Source organism: Schistocerca nitens, chromosome 5, assembly GCF_023898315.1.
Source record: "Schistocerca nitens isolate TAMUIC-IGC-003100 chromosome 5, iqSchNite1.1, whole genome shotgun sequence".
Taxonomy (NCBI): domain Eukaryota; kingdom Metazoa; phylum Arthropoda; class Insecta; order Orthoptera; family Acrididae; genus Schistocerca; species Schistocerca nitens.
In genome coordinates, this window is record NC_064618.1 from 849,268,329 (window position 1) to 849,287,813 (window position 19,485).

Consider the following 19,485-nt stretch of genomic DNA (forward strand, 5'->3'; position numbering starts at 1 on the left):
GAATTCCAACACCAGAAAAATCCTCTGTTCTAAGGAATAAACCATGTTGTCTACAGCACACTTGCACGTTGTGAACAGCACACGCTTACGGCAGAAAGACGACGTACAGAATGGCGCACCCACAGACTGCGTTGTCTTCTGTATCTTTCACATCACTTGCAGCGCCATCTGTTGTTGAAAATTGTAACTACTGTAATTTCGAAAGTTTGTCCGCCTGAAAATGTACTGTTGTCCCAAGCATATTGCAACAAACGGTGTATTTCTATCGCTGCTCGTTTAGTTTTTATTGCCGTTTCAAATATACCGGTCATTTTTGAAACACCCTGTAGTTCCGCAATTATGAACGGCAATAGAGGCAGTTGCCTGGATATTTTTGCAGGGGGCTTCCAATGACTTGTTGCTGAGTTGCTGTACTACGCCAGGCAGAAGGAGGCCCGACACGGTATCAGGTGGTATGACGTGACTTTTTTCACCTCACGGTACTGGAGTGTGGTGGTGCCTGTAACGGCTGGTTCGTCTGTTAGGAGTGAGTGCACGCCAGAGCCAGAGCCGCACCTGGTCGACGCTGCGGTGGAAGACGGCGGAGACGCGCAGGCGCGTCACGTGCTCCTGGGCGGCGGCGTCGAGGCGGCGCCACGCCGCGTCCAGCGCGGCGCTCAGCTGCTCGTTGGGCGCCGTCGCCAGGCGGCAGCACTGGCGCAGCGCCAGCGCCGCCTGCACCAGCTGCCGGCCGTACTCGTACGAGCCCTGCGGGAACAAAAGCCGCCCGGCCGCTCAGTCCCACTTCAACCACTCCGTAACAATACCGTCTGGAAAAATTACAAAGTGATTAAGACTTCTCTGACAACAGGCATTTTCGACGTACGTGCCACGCAAGAGGTAGAAGCATTTCGTTAAACGCAGTGGCGGCTCGTAGATATACATTCTGGGTGTTCACAAATTTTTATATTCAGATAAATATGAAGTGCGAAATTAATAGCACCTGCTGTATAACACTTATACTCATCAACATATTTATACAACTTCAGCCGCTGTCAATAATAATAATAATAATAATAATAATAATAATAATAATAAGAGTCATACAACCAAGATTTTTGAAAGAATTTTACTAAATCGAATAAGTGAAAAGATAGAAAAGGAGCTGAGTGAAGAACAGCATGGGTTTAGGAAAGGAAGAACCTCGATCGACCTGATATTTTATATCTGATGGAGTATAACAAAAGGGTGATAATGGTTTTTGTAGACATAGAAAAGGCATATGACTCAGTTAACACGGAAAGACTCTGGGAAGAAATGAAGAAGATAGATATAGAAGATGGATACATTAATGTAGTAAGGACACTGTACAGAGGAAACAATTGTAGAATTAGAACACTATTGGGGAACACTGAATACTTCGAAATAAGACAAGGATTTAAGCAAGGAAGTATTCTACTTCCTGCACATTTTAATGTTGTGATGGAAGGATTGAATAGGGCAGTTATAGATATAGTAAAAAGAAAAGACAAGAAGATGATTTTTGCAGATGCTGCGGTAATATGGGGTGATCAAGAGGTAGATGTACGGTTACAACTTGATGCGTGGAAGGAAGTAATGAAAAGGTGTGGATTAAAAATAAATAAAGATAAGAGTGAAGTAATGGTATTTGTAAGAGAAATTGGTTCAAATGGCTCTGAGCACGATGGGACTTAACATCTATGGTCATCAGTCCCCTAGAACTTAGAACTACTTAAACCTAACTAACCTAAGGCCATCACACAACACCCAGTCATCACGAGGCAGAGAAAATGCCTGACCCCGCCGGCAATCGAACCCGGGCGCGGGAAGCGAGAACTCTACCGCACGACCACAAGCTGCGGACTTTGGAAGAGAGAAAGGGATCAACGGAAATATGACCTTGAATGGAGAACCCCTCAAAGTGGTAGAAAGTTTCACTTATTTTGGGAGTGAAATATCTGCGTATGGAAGAATAAATAACGAAATTAATATGAGGTTACAGAAGGGAGGCAGTTTCTACCATACAATAAAACACCTGATTTGGAATAAGCAAGTTTCAGAAAAGGCAAAACTCCTTATGTATAAGAATTATTACTTCCCTAATGTCACCTATGGTGGAGACACATGGACAATGACAGAAAGGAACTGGAGCAGACTGCAAGCAGGGGAAATGAAATTTCTCAGAGCAGTTAAGGGAAAAACAAGAATGGACAGAGTAATGAATGTAGAGATTAGTAAGGACCTTAAACAAGAACGTATGAGAGAAGAAATTGAAAAAAAAGAGATTAAGATGGTATGGGCATGTTAAGAGGATGCATGGGCAGAGACTCCCCAAAATTATGGAAGAACTAAGGACCTAGAGGGCGTCGAAGAACACGGCGGAAAATGGGTGTGACCTGGCAGCAAGTGGAGGAAGAAAAGTAGTGGGAGGACCGGCCAAATGGAGAGGACTTGGCAGTACCTGGAGAGGGATCCGGATATAGATAGAAGAAGAAGAAGAAAGGAAGAACTCTTTTAGTAGAGTTTCGTTGTTTTGTACATAATTAAATATAGTTTATGGCAAGAACGAAGTAATGTTTAAGATTTCTCTACTGTCCGTTTCGCATTTTTGTGTAAGAGTTTTCGTGTTTTCTTTATATTTTAGCATAAATATACAATATCCCTAATTCACGTATTAGTTAACGAATTAACTTCTGGGCTGATCATCAGGCATTCTTGCGTTGCACCCACACAACGACTTAATGCTTATTATACACAATTTTTTGTTAAATGTTCGCTTGTAGTCACAGTATTTGATTTCGTCACTTTCTCAGACAACGAAACTGGTCTGGAATGCCCTAGTTTCTTTGCAGCTAACTTTTCCTCGTAATTTTCTTTTCTGTTAGCTCTTAATACAGGTTCAACAGAGCTCATGTTGACACTACACAGGAAAGCCAATTCCTGTACAGTGGACAACAAACTCCAAACACAAACTGCCGTTTGCGGATATGATTAAATTAAAGAAGCACTGTCTACCAGCAAGGTCACTTGTCTAGAATAAATATGAGGCGTTGAGAGCCTTAAGGGCCAAAATATCGTGAATGTTCAAATATATATGTACAATGTGGGTCTACAGTGCACATAAACCGCAAGACCAACGGATGTCAGAAGCACGAATAAATGCTACAATTTCACAGTCCACGATGATGTGCTTTATGGTTTTCAGCGCCTCAAATGGATTACTCTACGATAAAATCCAAAACCTTATGTACTATATCTCATTCAGAATCCCAAAACGGCTCTGAGCACTATGGGACTTAACATCTGAGGTCACCAGTCCCCTAGACCTTAGAACTACTTAAACCTAACTAACCTAAGGACATCACACACATCCATGCCCGAGGCAGGATTCGAACCTGCGATCGTAGCGGTCGCGCGGCTCCAGACTGTAGCGCCTAGAACCGCTCGGCCAGTCCGGCCGGCCCAGAATCCCATAAAATATGTTTTTCTCTCAGTATTACTATAACATATCCTGATATCCGATCTAATTTTAGTATATACCGGTAGTTTGTGAATTCTGGCGAGTGTGGTACCACCTAGCGTGGTTCATGGCGAATGTGGATAAAAGTCTGGCGCAGTGTCCTGCCATCTGGTGGTACTCACTTGAACATCTATGGAGTGGTAGCAGCGCACGCCATGAACTGTGCACATTGTTTATCAGATTTATGTGTATTTGTTCCATAAGGCAATTTAGTCACGCCAGCTACGCGTGTGCAGATGTGCACAAGTGAAGGTGTGCCCACGACCCTATGCCAACTTTCACCAAGTGTAGTGGAGCAATATGTAGCACATGGCGGTAGATTTACTGCCGTGTATTTCAGATTACTGCATCTACATTACGTTTAACAGCATTCAAAGAAAAGTAACCAATAAATCACCAAGGTGTCAAAAGTTACGATGTTCACGTGCTCTTGTGCTCTTACACAGCAGACGCCAGTGGTTAAACGGAAACAATAAAGCCCGAAATCGTCCTTTGATGGCACTGTACTCTTCTTAGAATTGGAATGGCACCCTATCACATTTGCCGACAAATGCCTCGGGTAGCAGCTGTCAGCCAGTACTCTCAACAGTCGTCAGCTGCTCTGACCAGCCACACTGCTTGCTTATTCACCACAGCGCGACTAAAGTATTGGTTCGAAGGTAAGACGCACTTTTTACCCAAATTTCACCCTCGAAAAGTTAGGGTGCGGCTTATATCTGACACCTTGTCGTTTTACATACCCTTGCTGTAAAGAAATTATGCTTATCTCCAATATCGCAACTAGTGTATGTAACCGAAAACTGCCAGCAAGACATTTTTTACATAACAATGCAAACCTTTACCGGTATTTTATTGGCGTTAATATTGTGTATGTCTACCAACATTGTTTCGTTAGCTTGTAAGTCAGTTTCAGTTGGGTACTGGTCGGAAAGCCCGATTTATGTCGACATGAACGACAATTTTGAACGAAAAGCATCTTGAAGCCAAGGGATTCGACACAGTTACGATGCAAGCTTTAAACTTGTGGTTGTGCGTTATGCCAAAGCCGTAACGAACAGACACGCCAGAAGAAAGTACGGACTGGATGAATCTAATGCCCGAAGTCGCGTTACTTCAGAAGAGAAATGGAAGAACGGAGTTTCGACGTGAAAATTATCCAGGGGACCGAAATGTGGCAAATATCCGGAACTTGAAACTAAGGTTCTTTCCTGTGAATTAGATAAGAGGAAAGATGGGATGCCTATCTCACATGAAACAATTCACCTTATGACCATGGAAATCTTAAACTTGCCACAGGGACAGTTGAGTGCGAATGTTGGCTGGTGTCGTCGTTTATGGGCAGAGAGCGCTTTCACTCCTGGAGAATGCCTCCCTAGCACAGAGTGCAAGCAGACTTCGAGGACGAACTGCTTAACTTGCAGCGGCAAGTCATCCAGCTGCGAACGTGTCACCGACACTCTTTTCATCAGACGCAGTTCTGAAGAAACGCCAGTATTTTATGGCATGCCGAGAAATACGGCAGTAGAAATAAAAGGGCAAAAAGTATCCCATTAAGAGCCGGCCGAAGTGGCCGTGGGTTCTAGACCGTACAGTCTGGACCCGAGCGACCGCTACGGTCGCAGGTTCGAATCCTCCCTCGGGCCTGGATGTGTGTGATGTCCTTAGGTTAGTTAGGTTTAATTAGTTCTAAGTTCTAGGGGACTGATGACCTCAGAAGTTAAGTCGCATAGTGCTCAGAGCCATATCCCATTAAGAGGGGCCACCAATTAGAAAAAGAAGAAATACGATGTTAGCTGTTACAGACGATGTGTTAACTGTTACAGCCGATGGTGGGGAAAGTAACCCCATGTGTCATACTGAAGAGAAAAATTGTGACAAAGATAACTTTTCTAAGGCCTTAATAATTCCTGCATGACAGTGTACCTGATTTTTTTTTTCGAACAGCTACCTACCGTTTCGAATCGCAGAACTGTGGCACTGCTTGCTAAAAGAGCCATACTAGATTTGGATGCTTTTATGCGTTACCTAATTGCTGAAGTAAAAGATAAACTTGGTGCACAAAAGGCAATTCTTGTCGTAATACAGGGAGGAATGGTTTCAAAACTGCAGGTGCTAGGTGTGGTCTTAAATAAGCTGGTCAAGAACAACCTCCGAAAAATGCATTCTGACTGTTTCCTGGAGGACGACCGTGCCATTATACCACCTGGTAAGATCAAGAAGCCATCAGTCACCTCTCTGTGCGAGTGTATTCTTGCTTCATGGCCCTCCCTGCTGTCAGAATCCATCATCGAGGGGTTCCAGAAATGCTGCTTATCGAATGCGTTGGATTGCAACGACGATGACGTACTGCATGAAGAGAATGAAGAAAATCATGGGAGTGAAACTGATGAGGTGAACACCAGTACTGATAGCGATGACAGTGAATGAGGCAAAACGTGGTACCAGTATGTTAGGTGGCAAGGTATGGCATCGTAAGTTAGAACAAATGTTTACGGCACATACCTACATCTTACAAGTAATTACGAGGGACGATTGAAAGGTGCGTCCAAAGTCCGAGTGATGGCACCACCGGCGCGTTATCGAGGTCGTGTTTAGTTAGTAGCATCTTTGGAAAGAACGCACACCAAGTTTCAGTCATATTGGTCTATTTCTTTGTGTTTGGCATTCGTGTGAATCAAGGAAGTCGAGTGATTGTCAAAAAATGGACGAAAAAGAATTTCGTGTGGTCATTAAACATTACTTTATGAAAGGCAAAACGCCTCAGGAGACTAAAGAGAAGCTTGATAAACATTACGGTGACACTGCGGCTTCCATTAGAACAGTTTTATATAGTGGTTTCAAAATTTTCGGAATGGCCATATGGGCGCAAGTGATGCTGAACGTTCTCGACGCTCTGTGGAGGTTACGACTCCAGAAATCATTGATAAAATCCATGAAATGGTGATGGATGACAGAAGAGTGCATGAGATTGCTAGTGCTGTACTTATCTCGAATGAACGGGTACATAATATTTTGCATAAACATTTGGACATGACAAAGCTGTCCGCAAGATGGGTTCCGCGATTGCTCGCGCTTGATCAAAAATGGAATCGTGTGAAGTGTTGCAAGGGTGGTTTGCAGTTGTTTAGGAAGAATCCGCAGGGCTTTAGGCGTAATTTCGTCACTGCGGATGAAACATGGATACATTACTATACTTCTGAGACCAAACAACAATCTAAAGAATGGGTTACTAAGGAAGAATCTGCATCAAAAAAGGCGAAGACCATTCCTTCGGCCGGAAAGGTTATGGCGACTGTGTTTTGGGATTCGCAAGAGATAATCCTCATCGACTATCTGGAAAAGGGTAAAACTGTTATAGGTGCATATTATTCATCGTTATTGGACCGTTTGAAAACCGAGCTGCAAGAAAAACGCCGCCGATAATGCAGCAGCACACACCTCAGCAGTTGTGGTCGCAAAATTACTGGAAATAGGATTCCAACTCGTTTCACATCCCCCCCCCCCCCCCTATTCTCCAGACTTGGCTCCCTCGGACTACTATCTGTTCTCCAATTTGAAGAAATGGCTGGCGGGACAAAGATTTTATTCAGACGAAGAGGTGATACCAGAAACTAATAACTATTTTGCAAACTTGGACAATTCCTATTATTCGGGAGGGATCAACAAATTATAAGAGCGTTGGACGAAGTGTATAAGTCTAAAAGGAGTCTACGTCGAAAAATAAAAAAGGCTTACCCCAAATACGTAAGTAGTTTTTATGTTTGCACGGACTTTTCAAACGCCCCTCGTACAAGTAAATTTCTGGTAATTTTTCTCCTCTCAATCAGTGTACGGCTTATTTTCACGCAAAATATTTGGTTTTATTTCTTCCTCGAAATTTTGGCGGGCAGCTTGTGTGCGGTGGGGTCTTATTGTTGAGTTAGTACGGTACTTGGTACGAGGGCTCACTGGGGCCCTGGTGTTGACGCACTCGCTCTTCGTCTGTTTCTTTAGCAACATTACAATCCGCTGGCGGTCACTAGTCTCTCTTTGCAAAATGTCGTGAGTGTTAATAGCGTGTTGCTTTCAGGAAATAGTCGACAGTTAACATTGCTTCTCCAAGTTCGTGGTTGAGTCTGGCATCAAATTGTCGTCAGGCAGCTTAGTACCATTTGGCAGACTGCTTGTGCAGCATTAAAGCGAACAATCGAACGTTTCTGCGCAACTTCTAATTGCTGAATAAATACTTTCTTAATCACAATTGTAGCAGAATACTATAATCTTTATCGTGAGCGTCTTAAAACATTTAACACAACTTCACAGTGGCTTAGTAACCCTTGCACAATAACGTTCATTATAATATTGGCCACAACTGAAATTTAGAACTCACAGGGACACTACCTTATCGAACGCTTCTTCAGGTCTGGACGGAAGGATCTGTGTGCTTCAGTGAAGTAGAGGGCTATGCTGCCAGTTAACGCAGGGCTAACAGAGCTGGACAGGCCTTGCTGGAGGAGTTGTGCAACACGGAGCACTCTACAGATATAGCGAGCCAGACTGCTGTGATGGAGAGAGCTCTGAGAAAATAATCCTGCTGCCTCAGAAGTACGAGACTGGAGCGCACTGCTGAACTTTTATTGTACAGAGTCCGTAATGCAGCTGGGGGACATTCCTATTAGCCGAAAGCCTCTAATCAAATCTCAGGAACGACAACGACTGATATCGTCCACCCCCCCCCCCCCCAAACCTGCTCCACTCACCCTCCCCCACACCTGGGGACGAACAGTGGGACATAATTTGGTGTAGGAAATTAAACATGATAAGTTTCTCCAAGGTGGGAGCTGTCAGACTGGTTGTTTCAGAAACAGAATGATACAGACTTGACACAGCCGCTCTATGGCATTTGGGATATAACTATGGGCAGACAGTCGGAGAAGTTAGATTCATTGCAGTTTTCAGAGGCTATGCAGAAAATAACAGTAAAGAACTTGGACCGTGTTTCACAGTAAGTAATACAACTTAAGTTTGAACATTACATAGCAGAAATTAACGAAAACTTGTTACAAACTTTTCACTTTATGGCCAAAATTTTGCGACCATTTTAAGGACGAGGTGTCGATTTACTATCACTTCGATCATGTAACGCTGGCCACTGTCAGCTGCTTCATAATCCATTCACACATTCAATTGTTTATTGACTTTAGACTGAAAGATTATGCGAGATATGTCAATTAAAATTTTATCGTTATAAAGGCTTCCCTTGTCGGATACTTTTACGCATGTAAATTCTCGTTAAAAACCGTATTCCCTTCGTGTGAAATTTCTGCGCTTTCGGCCAGCTCTTCAGCGCTACTGTGCTACCGTCACTCCAGGTAGAGATCGTACGTTCACCTCCTTGGAAGCGTTACGTGATCGGCTCCCTTCTGCTGGATAAGCACCGCTTTGCGCAGTGTCTCCCGAGAACACAATTCACCTTCTTGAATTAGATAACGAATACAATGATGGCTGTAACCAGACCAGCCACCAGCAGCGGAAGATAAAAGAAAAACAAGGGAATTTTCTTGCAAGATAGTGTGAGCGTGAAAGGGAAGCATTCGAGAATGAAGAGGAGCGAACGTACATCCAGGATATTATGGACCGAGAAGAGGAAGACCTTGATGGTTATGAAATAGGCTATAGTAGAACCTAATGAGAAGGACGGTAACACCCAAATGTTTCAGAACGTAAACCTGATAGCGAATGGATGCAGGAGATAGCCGCTGACTATGGATGGGTGATAAAGGCTCACCAGAGTGAGGGCGGAATACTAGGCACGAAACGATTTTCTCTATTTGCGGCACGGAAAATAGGCATGGTGTTAAAGTGTTTGAGAAGGGTGAGACCAGTAACCAGAATGTTTGAAAATATAGAAACTCCACGGAAGGACAGAATTACTAAAAATACGTTCGAGGTGGGACTACAAAGGTTATAGGAATAATTGTACATCCTCGTCCGTTCGATGTGTACAGAGGAGGAAACATCAGAACAATGGAAATCATATCCACTTTGAAAGTCGCCTGCTATAGCAAAATACCTTTCTGGCTCAGCATTCGTATCCACTATGAATCACTGGTCAGACCCAAAGAGCTGCAAGAGCAATACTTCTCTGGGTGGAAAATCTGTCATGTGATGTTCGACTAGCGCCGGTCATTAAGAACGCAAAGTGGCAGAATTGTTCCTTCCTGCTGCTGTGAAGACTGGGCGTCCCGATTTTCCTCGTACTGCAGACGCTATGCCTTGTGATAGTCAAATGTGCACATTCGCCCGACTTCGTTCGGGATTATAGTGGAATTGTTCCTGGCTTTGCACATTTGCACTACATTTGCGTCATTGTACATTACGTGGGCTTTTAGATCAGATCAGATTTCTGTCCGTGACATATTTGGCTTGATGAATGTTAGGTCTTCATTTGCTCTTACACCTTTCATTCATTTTCATTCACTCATGTATAGCTTCAAGTGACTTATCACAATAGTCTTCCACTCGTAAGACAATGTTTCAGGAATAAATGATAATATGCTGTGATTTTCTTTTGTCTAATGTACATGTGGAAATATAAAGCCATATGGTCCGTGGAACTGTATCTGCACATGAAACATGTTATCTTGTACATGAATATTGCTTATTACGTCTGGTGTAGTTGTAATATTACGAATTTATTATCAAAAATGGTTCAAATGGCTCTGAGCACTATGGGACTTAACTGTTGTGGTCATCAGTCCCCTAGAACTTAGAACTACTTAAACCTAACTAACCTAAGGACATCACACACATCCATGCCCGAGGCAGGATTCGAACCTGCGACCGTAGTGGTCGCGCGATTGCAGACTGTAGAGCCTAGAACCGCTCGGCCATCCCGGCCGGCACATACGTGGTTAGTAAAAGCACGAAGTCTGCAGTGAGGATTCTAATTTCAGTTTGCCTTGGTTCACTACTGTCTGCTGCCCTGCGATTTGTGAAAGTACTTCCCTCACTGAAACTGCAATTATCCCAGTCGGATGCATCTACTTACATTTGGTCAGATTTGCCACAAAAGAGTAAAATTTCAGGCAATAAAACTAGGGCTATAGTCTCTTATGATGTTAAACTAATTAAAGGGTGGGCTTTCGAAAAAAGTGACGTTAAGTTACTCATATTGTTTAACGTTGTACTCCGGAAAGGTATTTGAGAAAAAGTGGCTGCATCAGGTAGCGTAGTTATATTTTAACATGATTAGATGACGTCATAACACTGGCAGGGTTTCAAGTTGAGACGGTGGGAACAGTAACGGACGCAGCCCACAATGTTGGCAAAGTTCAGCTGGTAATCGGTGTGAGTGGATCGAACTAACGGTGCTTTCCAGAGGAGTTCCTCACAGTGCCTCACTGCAACCGGGCTGTTTGGGACTGGAGGGGGTAGAGGACTTGAGACACATACATCAAATGAACAAACAAACAACATAGAACTGCAGATAAAACCATAGGTTGTTAACATCCGAAACATAGTTCGGTGTGAACCACGGTAGGATCTGTTGTTCTGTCTGCATTAAAACTAAAGAAATGACATATAATGCAATAATGGTTCCAACGACCATACAGGAAAAGGAGAACTTACGAGGCACAAAGGCTGGTCACAAGCAACTTCTACGTTTGACCAAACATTTTTTTCTGAAGAAACATATGTCTGGTAAAGAAGAGACTGAGCATTACAAGAAATTATGTGAAAACTTAACTTTTTACATCACATGGAGGCGGAAAACTTAAGATGAACAGGCCATATGGCTTGCAAAATGTACGATCTTTAAGCCAAAGATGTGGGCACATCCAACACATTTGTTCAGTGGACCAAGGAGGTGATGGGAGATCAAAAATGGCTCTGAGCACTATGGGACTTAACATCTGTGGTCATCAGTCCCCTAGAACTTAGAACTACTTAAACCTAACTAACCTAAGGACATCACACACATCCATGCCCGAGGCAGGATTCGAACCTGCGACCGTAGCGGTCACGCGGTTCCAGACTGAGGCGCCTAGAACCGCACGGCCACACCGGCCGGCGGTGATAGGAGAGTGAAGTTGTCAAAGACTCATTATTGCTATAATTGAAAAGGCTTAAGACTGCAGTTACAAGGGACAGACCATGAGGTCGGAATATGAGCTCCACAGTCGATAAATGCTGAGCGCTAGCATAGTAGTAGGTAAGTAGACTGCTGGTGAAATTCTACTTACCAGAATGAATCTTGATTTCACAGTAGAGAGTGTGCTGATTCAGAATGACATGACAGGTTAAATATGCGTGTGGAAACTGGGATCCAGAACCATACTGGCTGTAAAGCCGTGACGGCGGGACATGAGTTGTACCTTGATATGTCTGTTAGTAGAACATGTGGATCATCATCTTCAAAAGTTTTATTAGAAGCTTTTGTATTTTCACGTACATTAACTTCCAAATTTGACAGCTAACTTTCTGAAAACCAAGGAGCAATGACACTAATACTTTCTAAAAATGGCGAGGAAATTAGGAATTTACTGGCTACATTTAAGGTGGGAAATTTTCAGGTGCAATTATGAAGGCCTGCTCATGTGGATGGGCTTGCAGCCATACCAGGAATATTCCAGCCATGAAAATATCCTCATTCACACGCTGATCGAGCCTGTTGTCAACAAAAATATCAATACAATTTGTGAGTGTGTACGAAGAACCAGAAAACCACAGGACTTTAAGTATGTGAAGACAGGAGGGGAAAGAAACACACAAAGAGTAAAATACTGACTTCCCAAACGACTGAAAGAAAAAGCATTTCTGTGATTTATACAGCCTTGTAGCCATAGTTTGGAGGCTAGTGTTCGAGTCACAGTGATTAGTGAAATACTGGTGAATGTGAGTGCACACCCCAATAAATAATCACGTTGCTATTATAGTTCTTAAATCAATGGTGTGACAGGTTTACTTCCGAAATTTTCGGATGGTTTTTCAAGGTCTGAATAGGGTGTAAAAGTAGAAGGTGTAAAAAATTTTAGAATGTTTAGGAGAGATAAACACAGCCACGATTGTTATGTGACAAAAGTTTCGTAGCCATATCGTTTCCATACAAGCTGTCCATCAATGTTTTGATGCTAATGATGTCCAGAGAAGGTATTCAACTTGCCATTTGATGAATATTGTTTCAGAAACGGCCCTTAATTTGCCAAGAAGTTCTAGGAGTCTGTGTACCTGCCTGTGTAGTGTCTGGTGTATATGGACTTCAAGCTGCCCATTCCCACACAGACAAGTCAGGGGACCCCTTGTCGAGTGGGTCGATGGCCCATCTGACAGTGTTTGGACTCACTGAGACTGCATGGCAAACCCTATCTGCACTCAGTCACGTGGCAGTTTTCACTGTGCCAAAATAGAATGGACAAGGACGGAGTGTGTGGTGGCAGGTAGAGGTCGGGGCTAGAGGGGATTGGTGCATTGGTGGAACCGACGCAGCAAGTCCCTTGACCCAACTGCTATGAAATCGTACATCACAAAGGTGAACATGATGGGGGAGACCAGCTTCGCAGGGGGGAGGTGACCAAAGAGGTCGGCCTATGAATGGATTGCTGATGCCAAAACCCCATCTGCACTCAGTCATGTGGCACTTTTTACAGTGCCAAAATAGAATGGATAAGGACGGAGTGTGAGGTTTGCAGGTAGAGGTCGGGGCTAGCGAGTATGGGTGCATCGGTGGAGCTGCCGCAGCAGGATCCTTGACCCGACTGCTATGAAATCGTACACCACAGAGGTGATTGGGCAGACCAGCTCCGTAGGGGGAGGTGACCAATTAGTCGGCCTGTGAATGGCCGGCTTTATAGGTCGTACGCCGCCCTCACAAGCTGCCTGCAGTGCCCACTGGCCGCTGGCAGGGTACCTTGGCGGTGTGCTGGAAGTCCTGGTGCTGCTCCTTCTGGCGCTGGATCTCGGCGACGGAGCAGCCGACCTGGTCGCGCATGGCGGCGCCCAGCTGGCGCAGCCAGGCCGCCGCCTGCGCCGCGTCCGCCTCGTAGCAGCGCACCAGCGCCGCCTGGCGCAGCAGCAGCCGGTGGCGCGCTACGCGCTCGCGCAGCGCGGCCGCGCGCGCGCACACCTGCTGCAGCAGCCGCTGCGCGCGCGCCGTGTCGGCCGCGCGCTCCACCGCCAGGTGGCGGCCCAGCGCGTCCTTCACCGGCATCACCAGCAGGTCGGACAGCCGCTCGCCCTCGCGCACGCACTCCCGCTCCACCTCACCTGCCACGACAGACGCGCGCCCTCACGTTACCTGGCGGTGTTAGGGACTTGCTCCGAGTCCGTCTCACACAGAGTAAGATTCTCTATACATTCCCGTAGTACAACCGATCGTCGGCTAGCAGGAACAGCATAAGGCTAGCTCGCAACGCCGTAGCGGTCACCCGGTGTAAGGTCTGGTGCCAGTTGTATCGTGGAAAAACGTCCATTCCAAGTACAGATTAACTGGGAGATTTCTCAGTGTATGGAAACGTCTCTCCTGTATAATGTAGAGCAGCTGAAGCAATACTGATTTCTTTGCTCCTGTGTGGAATCGTTTGCAGTAACTGAAAGGCAGTTTGAGGGTGGGTTCCAGTGGTGTAGCTCCCATGTGAGGCCCCACTTCGTGTGAGGTCGTGGCTTCCAGACTGTGATGTCAGGCTGCGACAGGACTTTTGATTGTCGAGCACGGGTACCATTTAGAGAATGCTACGGTGGATTTACTGTCCAAAAACATGTAAAACTCCCTGTGGGGGCAGCAGTTTAGCACTCAACAAAAGTTACTTGTCAGGTGTCAGATGACCCAGCAACTAAATGTATGGCTAATCATACTCTGTGTGAGACGGCTTTTGTGTCCTACAAATTCTGTTCATGGGAAATATTCCACCTTTTGCAACACACACAACACAATCTCACGTCACATCAACCACCATTTTATATGGAGTCTGAAACTTACCTCACCTTCTACCCTCCCTGGAACACCTCTAAGACCAATTTGTTAACACATTAACAAAGAATGCAATGTCACTTCATAACATCTGAAACACTAATCAGCGCCTATTAGATGGAGGGGGTCCAACAGCCGATCACTTCAAGGTATTGCACCAGGAAGTAGATACATGACTCCTGTTGCCTGAAATTCAACCACGCCTAGACAGTCAATACCACAGTTCGATCACATCCGCATTGTTACTTTGTGCCAGGAAGGGCTCTCCACAAGGGAACTGTCTAGGCATCTCGGAGTGAACCAAAGCGATGTTGTTCCGACATGGAGGAGATACAGAGAGACAGGAACTGTCGATGACATACCTTGCTGTGGCCGTCCAAGGGCTACTACTGCAGTGGATGACTACTACGTACGGATTATGGCTCGGAGGAACCCTGAAAGCAACGCCACCATGTTGAATAATGCTTTTCGTGCAGTCACAGGACGTCATATTACCACTCAAACTGTGCACAATTGGTTGCATGATGCCCAGCTTCACTACTGACGTCCATGGCGAGGTCCATTTTTGCAACCACGACACCATGCAGTGCGGTACAGTGGGCCCAACAAGTGCTGTATGGATCACTCAGGATTGGTATCACGTTCTCCTCACCGATAAGTGTCGCATATGCCTTCAACCTGACAATTGTTCGAAACGTGTTTTAGGCAACCCAGTCAGGCTGAACGCTTTAGACACGGTCCAGCGAGTGCAGCAAGGTGGAGGTTCCCTGCTGTTTTTGGGTGGCATTATGTGGTGTCGACGTACACCGCTGGTGGTCATGGAAGGCGCTATAATGGCTGTACGATGTGTGAATGCCATTCTCTGACCGATAGTGCAACCATATCGGTAGCATATTGATGAGGCATTAGTTTTCATGAACGACAATTCGCTACCCCATCATGCACATCTTGTGAACGACTTCCTTCAGGATAGTGACAAGCCGCGTGGGATTAGCCGAGCTGTCTAAGGGGCTGCAGTCATGGACTGTGTGGCTGCTCCCCGCGGTGGTTCGAGTCCTCCCTCGGGCATGGGTGTGGCACATCTGCCCAATTACATTATATATGGGCAGTCAAGCAGTGTGGCTTCATTTTCAACAGTTCCTTCCTCTGTAATTCCTTAAGTGCCACAGATATCTTCAAAGACGAAATCGTGGAGATATAATACAAACATCTACAGCTTGCTCAAGCCACTACGACTTTGCACGGTTCAACCAGTCTTGATATAAATCATAGAACTGAAGATTTGCCACAGCGAGTGTTACTTGGTTACTATTCTGGCGGAGATATGTTACTAAAGTTTTAAAGAGCATGTCGAAAAACGGAAGTTATCCTGTTTGCAGAAACAATGCTTACTCCTGATCCATGAGCACACTAACAATTTTGACTGTAATGGAGTTTGTATGAGTAGAGAGTTATGAGATAAGATGAGTGATTGATTTTCGATCAACCATTAAAATTAGCTGCGACTTATTAGTATCAATTGTCGATTCAATATATCGTACGTACTGGACACTGAGCTAAGGTCGATATGAATTTTCAGTTTTCAATTAAATACAATGATGTTCACAAGTATATTCCACATGTGAATGATGGTTAACAGGCGTAAATGTCACTGGTATATGGAAATTAGAGATAACTCAGGAAATCATGAAGTGTCTGAAGCAGAGGTTTAATATGTTGATGAAAGAGTCCATGGGTGTACTGGCAGTTCATAGTGTCGAGTGAATATATTTTGGTGATCAGATATGTCGCCATCGTCAGTTGGTCAAGACACTAGTCCGCATTCTGTATACCTTCTAGGATGAAGATAGTTTTTCCTGAGAAGTGGAACACCTCAGAAGAATGTTCTGGAAAAACCGGCACTTGGAATTCCAGATGAGGCATGTTCTGCACCCTAACACTACGTCACAATTTGACGAAACGGACGAAGTTATGGAGATAGAGCCACCCACAGCCTTTATTTCGTACATCAGCGCGCCATAGGTAATATTGGCTAAGATATATATTGGACAGCTGCGTGCACAATTGAAGATTGCTGCCGAGAACACCAGCAACACACCTGACTAAAGTATCCTAACAGGTCAATGGTTGCAGAGCACTATTTATCTGAGATTCATGCAGTGTAATATGAATGCACCAGGAGTTTAGTGGAAACGTCGAAATACTGGGACAGCGTTGTTGTAGAAACCATAAAAAATACGAACCTGGAACAATGTTATCAACTGGGACTGTGGCTGTAGCTGCAGCAATGCTTGGGAAGTAGTGCTGTGTATAAGGAAGGAAAAGACACAAAGCAAACACAGCGAAATGGCGGCCACGAAGGATGGAGTGCCCACTTGCACACTACTGCAGCTGGGGTGCCCTGGTGGGTGTTGCTGGCCAAAGGTGCCGACGCACTTTTCGAGTGCCCTAAGGTGTGGACCACATATAGAGTGACTCACAGGGGGTGGAGACACACATCGGCCCTGCATTCCCAGGACGCCAGTTTATGTGTGCTTAACACTATTATCCAAGACCAACAGTACAGTTGTGGACTGTTTGGTCAAATAGTACTCTGAAAGGAACTGAAGTAACGTCGAATATGTAGTTACAAAAGTAGGACAATATTACCAGGTATGAAGAACTAGTGTGACATTCTGTTTGTGTCCTTGTGGCATCTGTAAGATAACAGACAGATGCCAGTTGGGAAACAGACCTCTTGGGTCGTGTGAGAATGGGAAAGGCAGTTATCTTAGCCAATTTGCTCAAATAGTATAGAGATGACAATTATCCTGAGAAGAAAGATGATTGGCACTTTGGTGGCAGGCTGGTGTTCATAGACTGTGGCTACAATAACAACCTCCAGATGGGCATCTAAAAGGTTTCACTAACATTGAACAACACCTATGACACAAACTGAAAATCAGAATTCGCTGTTGTGCTTTTGTGACCTCATGCCTCATCAGAAGGGAGACACAGCTCTCAGGAAATGACTCCTGAGTCGAGTGCGTAAATTAATTGTTGAGGATCAAAAAATAGGTAAAGTGTACAGACAGTGATGATATCCACTGAAGTCACCCAGACGTATGTGTGCCTGAAATGGCATCACACGTGTGACAGAGTGAAGCCAGCCAGTTTGGTGACACCCAGCTGGTGATGGTTGTGGAGCGCACGGCGCTAGGCGGCAGCAGCTGCAGCAGCAGCAGGTGTCTGCTCACCCAAGGCCTCGCTGTCCTCGTGCAGCTGGCGCAGTGCCTCCTCAGCCTGCTCCAGGCGGCGCTCCAGCTCCGTGTCATTGCGCTCCAGCGATATCAGCAGCTCATCTGATCGCTCCAGGTACTGCAACAAAATTTTCAACCATGTACCTCTTATGTTTAACTACAGTGGAATGAAAAACTGAGTACCAGTGTATAAGAAACATACAATGTAATTATGATGGTGCAAAATTTGTTACACAGTAGAATATGAACAGGAACAAAGAGTTCTACATTTACACACATACTCCGCAAGTGCCCATATGGAGCATGACAGAGGGTACCTTGTAGCATTCCTAGTCATTTCTTTTCCTGTCCCACTCACAAACAGAGCAAGAGAAAAACGACTGTCTATACGTGAAATGTTCACTGCCATTAGTACAATCGTTCTGCACACGACTTCTAAATTTCCTCAATAGCGTTTCGCGAAAAGAACATCGTCTTCCCTCCAATTTGAGTTCACAAAGCGTCTCCATAAAACTCGCATATTGATCAAACCTGCCAGTAAGAAGCCTTCAAGCCAGCATCTGAATTACTCGGATGACTTCCTTCAGCCCAACCTGGTGAGAATCCCAGACACTCTAGCAGTACTCAAGAATGGATCGCACTATTGTTCTGCAAGTGGTCTCCTTTGTAGATAAACCACATTTTCCTAAAAATCTCCCAACTGAAGTCGACCATTCGCCCTCTCTACTACCATCCTTGAATGCTCATCCTGTTTCATGTCGCTTAGCAACATTACACCCAGATATTTATTAGTTGCGACTGTGTCAAGTGCCACACTACTAACGCTGCATTCTAATATTACGGAATTGTTTTCCTATCCATTTCCCGTAACTTACGTTTTTCTACTTTTAGAGATTCATCGCACCAACTATAAATTTTCTCTAACAAATCTTGCGTCCTCCTACAGTCACTCAACGACGAAACCTACGCATATACCGCAGCGTTATCAGCAAACAGGTACATACTACTCCGGACTTTGTCTGTCAGATCGTTTATGTAAACAGAGAATAAGTGGGGTCCCATCACACTTTCCTGGTGCACTAGTTAAGAGTCTCTAGTGAACAGACCTGTTCTTTTACCTGTCCTTCCCACTCCCGGGTTCCCGGGTTCGATTCCCGGCGGGGTCAGGGATTTTCTCTGCCTTGTGATGGCTGGGTGTTGTGTGCTGTCCTTAGGTTAGTTAGGTTTAAGTAGTTCTAAGTTCTAGGGGACTGATGACCATAGATGTTAAGTCCCATAGCGCTCAGAGCCATTTTTTTTTACCTGTCTAATGAATCTACTGCGCTAGTTTGCTGTTGTTTCGTACTTTGCCCTTGGCGAGAGATTCACGATATGTGCAAGCTACGTAAGAGTCCAACGCCATAGAGTACTTTATTGTAAACGGAACTGGGATTCAACGTGGACTTGGCGACTTATTTCTTTTCAACTCTTTCAGCTGCTTCTCTACGCCAGGGAGCACTTCAGCTTTCGATTTGCTGTCTTCTGTTGCCACACTAGACTGGACAATGAGTGAATGGATAGAAGCGTTCTACCCATTAGCGATTTTATGTACATCCAGTGGCCTATCTGACTGGTCTGAAGGAAGCTGGCAGCTGATGGAAGAAGTCGCCTGTGTATTCAAACAAGGGAAATATGAACAAGTGAAGGAAGGCTGGATTAGTGTGTAGCAAAATATCGTCATGTAGTCGTGTTCAAACTGCAATCCACCCAAGTCGAAGTCGCTTGTCTCTAAGCCACTA

At 44.9% G+C, this 19,485-nt stretch overlaps 1 protein-coding gene across 1 annotated transcript in view; it reads right to left on the minus strand.

Annotated features, from left to right (window-relative positions):
• Nucleotides 1–19,485, minus strand: part of LOC126259316 (titin homolog) — a 951,541-nt gene that overhangs the window by 913,726 nt on the left and 18,330 nt on the right. The window contains exons 3-5 of the mRNA XM_049955994.1: nt 17,705–17,825; nt 13,410–13,765; nt 556–747 (exon numbers count right to left, since the gene is read on the minus strand). Coding sequence (XP_049811951.1) covers nt 556–747; nt 13,410–13,765; nt 17,705–17,825 — 669 coding nt within the window. The remainder of the gene's footprint in view (nt 1–555; nt 748–13,409; nt 13,766–17,704; nt 17,826–19,485) is intronic.